General features: G+C 44.7%; 1 protein-coding gene across 1 annotated transcript; it reads left to right on the top strand.

Annotated features, from left to right (window-relative positions):
* The first annotated feature begins 4,976 nt into the window (after positions 1-4,976).
* On the top strand, positions 4,977-7,185 carry LOC100397211 (exonuclease GOR). Its single transcript, XM_008982927.4, has one exon. It carries the CDS (start codon positions 5,396-5,398, stop codon positions 7,148-7,150), a length of 1,755 nt encoding a protein of 584 aa, XP_008981175.4. The 5' UTR covers positions 4,977-5,395; the 3' UTR covers positions 7,151-7,185.
* Positions 7,186-7,664: the final 479 nt, after the last annotated feature.

Here is a 7,664-nt window from a genome sequence, read left to right as displayed (position 1 = left end):
GATACAACAGTGAAAAAGCAAACACATGATGTTCCTGCTCTCATGGGATCACTTTGATGAGAGGTAGAGGACAGACAATAAATGAATGCACTTAAGTGTATAGTTTAGTAAATGGTGGTAAGAACTACGGAAAAAATAAAGCTGAGTAAGGAGAATAGGGACTGTGGGGTGAGGGACAGTCGGCTGATTGGCATTGAATACTCAGAGAACATTCTGGTGACCTTCAAGCAGAAACCTGAAGTAAGTAGAAGGAAGCATATGTGAGAGGAGCAATCCCGGAAGAGGTGCGGATGCAGGCTTCTCAGAACCTGGAGCTTCTTGGTGTTCTCTGAAGACAAAGGAGACCAGAACAGCTGCTCAGGGCCAGCTGGGAAGGGAGCAAAAGAAGAGGTCAGAAGGCTGGTGCAGGCAGGTACAGACCCAGCAGGGCCTGAACACTTTGGATTGTGCATGGCAGCCTCCTTGCTTACCTCCCCACAAGTTAAGGGGAAACTGGAAAGAAAAAAAAAAGTTAATTAAGGGTTTTGGCTAGCTGGATTTCATTTAACTGAAGTGAAACCATAATATATTGTTTTGTATTTAATTCTTAAGTCGTTTTACTTGGATATTTTTATTTTCCAAATTAGATAATAAACAATCTGTCGTTGCAAATAAGCTGTATTTTCTGTCCTATTCTTCCAAAGCTCCTGGATCCTAGAAGGACTCACAGTGCCATACAAAAAGAATGAGTCAGCTCTTAATATTGTATTTTATCCTGGATGAGAGCTACTGAGAAGTCATTGTTTCACACTACTTGTGAATCTTATTCCTTGTTTTCCTAGGCCAGCTCTTTCATGCCATTGTAAACTGACCTGGAATTGTAATGGAGTTTAGCCACACGTAGACCAAACAGAGACACATAAATCTGAAGACATGGAAAAAGTAAACATTTTTCTTTTCTGTCAAGATTAGTCCTTTGTGTTTACTTGAGCATATTTGCTTATGCATAGATCTCAAAGTTTAGGTGCTTATTTGGTAAAACACTCTGTCTAATATATCAAATATTACACAAAAAATGAGTCATGAAAGGCTTTAATTTTTTTTTAATTGAGGTTGGCTTACTTGCCACAAGCTACCAAAGCTAGATTTTCTCCCATGGTAGCAGTAACCAAGTTGCTGTGACATTTATTAAAGTCTTCGAGTTGATCAAAAGTTCTGTTAAGGAATAGCATTCCCTGTTATTTTTTTTTAATTAAGTATGAACTTTTAGGCTTACACAGAAGTTTTAAAAATAGTACAAAGAGTTCTTGTATACCTTTCACTCAGTTTCAAATGCTGACATCTTCCATAATCATAATATAATCACTGAAACCAGGAAATTAATATTAATAAGTAAATGCAACACTATTGACCATAGACTTTATTAGACATTCCTGTTTTCACGCTGATGTCCTAGTTTTATTCCAAGAGCCAAACCAGAATCCCCACATTGCATTTAGTTGTCATGTCTCTTTAGCTGCTTCCAGTCTGTGACAGTTGCTGTCTTTCTTTTTCTTTCATGACTTTGACCTTTTTTAAGGATACTGCCCAATTATTTTGTAGAATTTTGGTTTGTCTGATGCTTTTTATAGTTATAAGGTTATGCCTTTTTAGCAGTATTATAGAAACAAAATTGTAAAAGGGTCCATAATATGGATAGGTCTTTCTACTGGTGACACTAAACTTAATCATTTGGTTATGGTGCTGTCTGCCAATGAAAAGTTACTAGGTCGCCCTTTGTAATTATTAAGTATGTTGTTGAGAGATACTTTGAGACTATGTAAATGTCCTGTTTCTCACCATAGCTGTCACTCACTAATTTTACTATTCATTCATCATTTTTGTCCGCAACAATTCTACTGTGGTGTTTGCCAAATGGGGATTTTCTAGTTCCCTCATTCTATCTACATTTCTTAATGTGAATACAATTATGAGAAAAGGTCAACACTTTCCCCTTATTTAGACAATTATTCATTTCTATTAGTGTAGATTTATATATTTTTATTGTCTTCTTTAGGTTATAATTTATTATCATCATCACTGATTTTGTTATTTAAGTGAGAATTAACCTTAAGCAGAATATGAACCAAAGAGACCAAATGCACAATGTAATAAACACTGCCATAGGCACATAAATTCATTTTTCCTATATGACCAGAGAAATTCTTTGTGTAACGAGCACTATACTTTAATCTCTTTTGTCCTCTAGCAGTCTGCCCCACACATGGTATATGTACAATAGAGATTAATTGAAATAAACAATGTAACAAAATTAAATTTTATAAAAATAATTAAGTGATCTCACTAAATTTTCTGATTTTATTACTTTCATTTGGTTCAGCAGACATTAGCTAGAAATAATGAAAATATTTTTTATTCACCACCGATGTCCAAGAAAGTCAAATATGAGACTCTGTAGAAATCACCATTCTTTGAAGTGTGCCTAAAGTAAAATGTAAGCTATTTTGTTATTGGGGTTGGGTTTGCCCTGATATTGATTGCGCTTGTTGGTATCAAATCTAAAAAAATGTTGAAATGTTTAAAATATTTATTTTGTATAGAAAATGCCCAAAAATACTGAAGTAAAACATAAAACAACTAGATCATGAAAAGCAAACCCACCTCTCACCTTGTCCCTTAAAGCCTCTAGTCTTCTTCCCAGAGACAACAATTGTTATCCATTTCTTGTGCATCATCCCAGAGACACTCTATGCATATACAGATGTTTCTGTGTGTGCTTAATATGTGTCTATATGTGTCTTTTTTATTTTAATTTTTGAGATGGAGTCTCACTCTATCTCCCAGGGTGGAGTACAATGGTGCAATCTTGGCTCACTGCAACCTCCACCTCCCAAGTTCAAGTGATTCTCTTGTCTCAGCCTCCCAAGAAGCTTGGATTACAAATGCACACCACCATGCCAGGCTAATTCTGTATTTTTAGTAGAAACAGGGTTTCACCACATTGGCCAGGCTGGTCTTGAACTCCTGACCTCAGGTAATCCATCTGCCTCAGCCTCTCAAAGTGCTGGGATTACAGGCATGAGCCACCTCGCTCTGCCTGTATGTGTCCTTTTTAAACACAAATGAAGGAATACTATATATACTCTTTTATATCTTAATTTCTCTAAGTTAAAAAATATGTCACAGAGTTCATTTCTTATTTACTTATTGAGATTTACCTGATTCTTTTTAGTGGCCAAATAATATTCTTTATTTACTTATTTTGAGACAGAGTCTCACTCTGTCTGTCAGGCTGGAGTACAGTGACAAAATCTCAGCTCACTGCAGTCTCCACCTCCTGGGTTGAAGCAATTCTCCTGCCTCAGCTTCCCTGAGATTACAGGGGCATGCCACCACACCCGGCTACTTTTTTGTATTTTTAGTAGAGACAGGGATTCACACCCTGTTAGGCAGGATGGTCTCTCCTGATCTCATGATCTGCCCACCTCACCCTCCCAAAGTGCTGGGATTACAGGCTTGAGCCACTGTGCCTGGTCAATGGCCAAGTAATATTCTATTGTAATGATACATTATGATTTTGTGTTTTAAATAATGTTGCAGTGAATATCTTTGAACATATTCCTTTGTGCATATATATGTGAGAGGTATAAATTCTTAGAAGAGGAAGTGTTGAGTTGATGGAAATGTGTATTTAAAATTGACATAGATATGACAAATTGTCCTTTAAAAATATGATGCTAATTTATTGTCCTACCAGAAAATTGGGAGTACCAACTATTTTGTACTTATTCCACAGGAATTTTGTAACCTACCTAATAGGTGGAAAATAGTACCTCTCTAAAATTTTAATATGTGTTTATTTTACTATGAGTGAGACAGATTTTTTTCACATTTGGAAGCCATTTATATTTTCTTTAAAATCACTTTTCAATATTTTCTGAGCATGTTCTTTTGTTTTTTATTAATTTGCAGATATGTGTCTATATGCAGGAAATTATCAACTTTACAATAACATATGTTGCAATTCTTTTTTAGCTTGTGTATCATTTAAGATTATGTCCTTATTTTTACTTTGTTTTAGGCCCTGCAGAAAATTTTAACTTTTTTTTTCTTTTTTTAGATGGAGTCTCACTCTGTCATCTAGGCTGGAGTACAGTGGCACAATCTCTATGTCCTGGGAGAGAAGTGGATCCTGTCCACAGTGCACAGTGCACTGCAACCTCCACCTCCCAGGGTCAAGCTATTCTCCTTCCTCAGCCTCCTGAGTAGCTGCGATTACAGGCACCGACCACCACGCCTGGTCCAGCTGTTTCTTTTTAACTTTTTTTGGTATTTTTAGTAGAGATGGTATTTCACCACATTAGCCAGGCTTCTCTTGAACTCCTAGCCTCAAGGGATCCACCCACCTCGGCCTCCCAAAATGCTGCGATTCCAGGTGTGAGCCACTGTGTCTGGCAGAAAATTTTAACTTTTATGTATTAAAATTTATTTAAAAATTTTTCTGAGTTCTGAGTTTGTCCACACAGAAATGCATTCTCCAAAGCTAGAAAAACACATTTTTCTTTGAAGTTTGGTGAATTTACTTATTTGTCTGCATTTAAATATTAGAGCCATTTGAAATTTGTTATTTTGGTGTTAAAAATATGCTAGGAATTTAATTTTACTCCCCATAGGTCAGACATCTGTCCTTCAACCACCTCCCTCAGCCTTGAGCCCCGCCCACAGTCCCCCGTGTCTCCAAATAGATCTAGTTCAGAAAAGTTATAACAAGTTAGCACAAGTTTATTTTGGTGCAAAAAAAAAAAAAAAAAAAAATGATATCCCTGCATAGTTTACTCACAGTGTACATTTTCTATGAACTTTTTGAAGACCCCTGTATTGAACATTGCCTATGTCCTGGGAGAGAAGTGGATCCTGTCCACTTCGGGTCCTCAAATTACCCACAGTGCTCGAGGCGTTCACAGAGCAGGGAAAGGCAATCCCAGAGAGATCCTGCCCTCCAGCATGCAACAGACTGCTGGCCCAGTCCTGGCTCCATGGTGCGCTGTGTGGGCCTGGGCAACTTGACCAACCTCTCTCAAGCATTGACTCCTGAGTAGCCCAGATCCAGTAGCCATTATCGGAGCTCTGTCCAGGGAAGTTAATTAAGTCAAAAAAAGCAACCTGGCTCAAGCTTAGCTACCAGGAGTTCCAGTGGATTCCATGAGCAGACCCTCTGAGGCATTCCCAAGCCAGAGTCTGGGGAAAGATTGGTTAGGTTCTGTGTGATTGGTTCAGTGCCAACCTAATCAAGGGCAAATCCCACCCACTCTGCCCTGTGCCTGCCTATATAAAGGCAGATCGCAACAGCCGCGGCACTCCTTGAAGCCGCGAGTCGGGAGAGCAGAGCCAGGCCGGCGCTCCAGAAGGAAGCAAGATGTTGAGAGCCACAGCGCCCTGCTGGTTCCCACCTGGACATCCAGAAGGTCAGAAGGTGACCGAGGAGTCGGCCCCCAGTGCCCCTGGGCTCCTACTGCCCTCTCATCAACTGGCCCAGAACTTCGGGCTCTGGGTGCCCCAGATGTACCACCAGGCCTCAGCATTTGCGGTGCTCCAGGCGGAGCCCCAGGGGAGAGGTCCAGCGATGTCCCCGGCGTGGCCCCAAATGTCAAAGGAGGCGTGCTACTTGCCTGAGCAGAGGGTATCGGCCTGCCGTTTGCTAGCCTCCCCAAGGCTGACAGAGAGGCCCTCCTCAGTCTGCGTCTCAGTGCCCAGGGAGAGGAAGAGGATGGCCCACTTTCCCAGCCCTTGCTTGGCCACAGGTCCCACAGATGCCAAGAGGACCCTGGCGGCCCCCAGCCGCAGCCAACGTCCTGAAGACTTCAAGGTCGGCAGAAAGTCACCAAAGATGCGCAAGGGAACAGGGATGGCATCCAAGACCAGTACCACCGTAGCCCCTAAGCGAATCATCCATCGTCCGTCCTTACAGAGGTCAAAGAAACCCTTTATCCTCCAACTGTCTGGATGCCAAGTCCCCATTGTCATCCGCCGGGGCTTTCGCCAACTGTTCACCAAAGAGTGTCTCGAGTTCTGCGCCTCCAAGCAGGAGGCGGAGGAGAAGGCTCTGAACGAGGAGAAGGCGGCCTACTACTGCAGCCAAAGCCTGGACATCTACCTGAATGTGGCCTTAGACACGCTCAAGAGGCTGAGGGGCCTAACGCCCAGCTCCATGCCCGGCCTCAGCAGGGTCGCCCTGTACAGCCACCTGGAGGAGTTCCTGCTCACCCAGGACCAGCTCAAGGAGAACGGCTACCCCTTCCCGCACCCCGCGCGGCCCGGAGGCGCGGTCCTCTTCACTGGCCAGGGGAAGGGACCCAGCGACGGCGACTCCTCCTGCAGGGTTTGCTGCCGTTGTGGCACCGAGTACCTGGTGTCCTCCTCAGGCCGCTGTGTACCAGACCAGGTGTGTTCTTACCACTGGGGGCGGCTCCGCGGAAGCCAAGTGGCCGGAGGCTGGGGTTCCCAGTACACCTGCTGCGAAGCGGCCCCAGGCTCTGTGGGCTGCCAGGTGGCCAAGCAGCACGTGCGGGACGGCCGCAAGGAGAGCCTCGACGGCTTCGTGAAGACCTTCCAGAAAGAGCTTTCCAGAGATGCTTATCCAGGCATCTACGCCCTGGACTGTGAGATGTGCTACACCACGCACGGCCTCGAACTGACCCGCGTCACCGTGGCAGATGCCGACACGCGGGTGGTGTACGACACCTTCGTCAAGCCCAAGCACGAGATCGTGGACTACAACACCAGGTTCTCGGGGGTGACCGAGGCCGACGTGGCCAAGACCAGCATCACGTTGCCACAAGTCCAGGCCTTCCTGCTGAGCTTGTTCAGTGCCCAAACCATCCTCATTGGGCACAGCCTGGAGAGTGACCTGCTGGCCTTGAAGCTGATCCATAGCACCGTGGTGGACACGGCCGTGCTATTCCCGCACTACCTGGGCTTCCCCTACAAGCGCTCCCTAAGGAACCTCACGGCCGACTATCTGGGACGGGTTATCCAGAACCGCCAGGATGGGCACAGCTCCAGCGAGGATGCCAATGCCTGCCTGCAGCTGGCCATGTGGAAGGTCCGAGAGCGCGCCCAGACCCAGCCGTGCCATGCAGCCGCGTCTCCCGCCGCCCTGGCCTGTCCTTAGTCCCAGGCCTCTCCAAATCTGTGAGGTCAATCCCGAGCTCTAACCCTGCCCATCTCGCGGCAAACAGAGGGAAACTGGAGGAGCTGGAGGCAGGAGAGGGCAAAAAACCAAGACTAACCCGGACCTCCGACCCCCAGTCCTCCAGTGTCCCAGCCGTGGCCCCTGGGGCTTGTTCCCATCCCGCTGACCCTCCCAGACCTCTGTCCTTCTACCATTTGCTTCCCCCAGCCCACCTCAACTCTCATGACCTCTGAGAACACAGCCAGCTCCGGGCCCACCAGCCTCAGGACAGTCATTCCTCCTGGGCCTCTTCTTCTTCTGTGGGGTTTTCTGGATTACCCACCCCCACCCGATGATTTCCCCCACCTCCCAAGCAGGGACTGAATAAATGTTTGTGTGTATTAAAATCTTAAAAATAAAAAAAACTTAAAAAGAACTGAAAGGCTTTTGTTTCTGAATGTGGGCTTAGTTTCTGAATTTGTTTTTTAAAGTAGGTGAAGCACTTAGGCTCTGG

This window comes from Callithrix jacchus, chromosome 16 (genome assembly GCF_049354715.1).
Source record: "Callithrix jacchus isolate 240 chromosome 16, calJac240_pri, whole genome shotgun sequence".
Taxonomy (NCBI): domain Eukaryota; kingdom Metazoa; phylum Chordata; class Mammalia; order Primates; family Cebidae; genus Callithrix; species Callithrix jacchus.
This window is presented reverse-complemented; position numbering and strand designations above follow the sequence as displayed.

Excerpts from the sequence above, each read along its gene's own strand:
- LOC100397211 (XM_008982927.4), top strand. The coding sequence starts at position 5,396 with ATGTTGAGAGCCACAGCGCCCTGCTGGTTCCCACCTGGACATCCAGAA.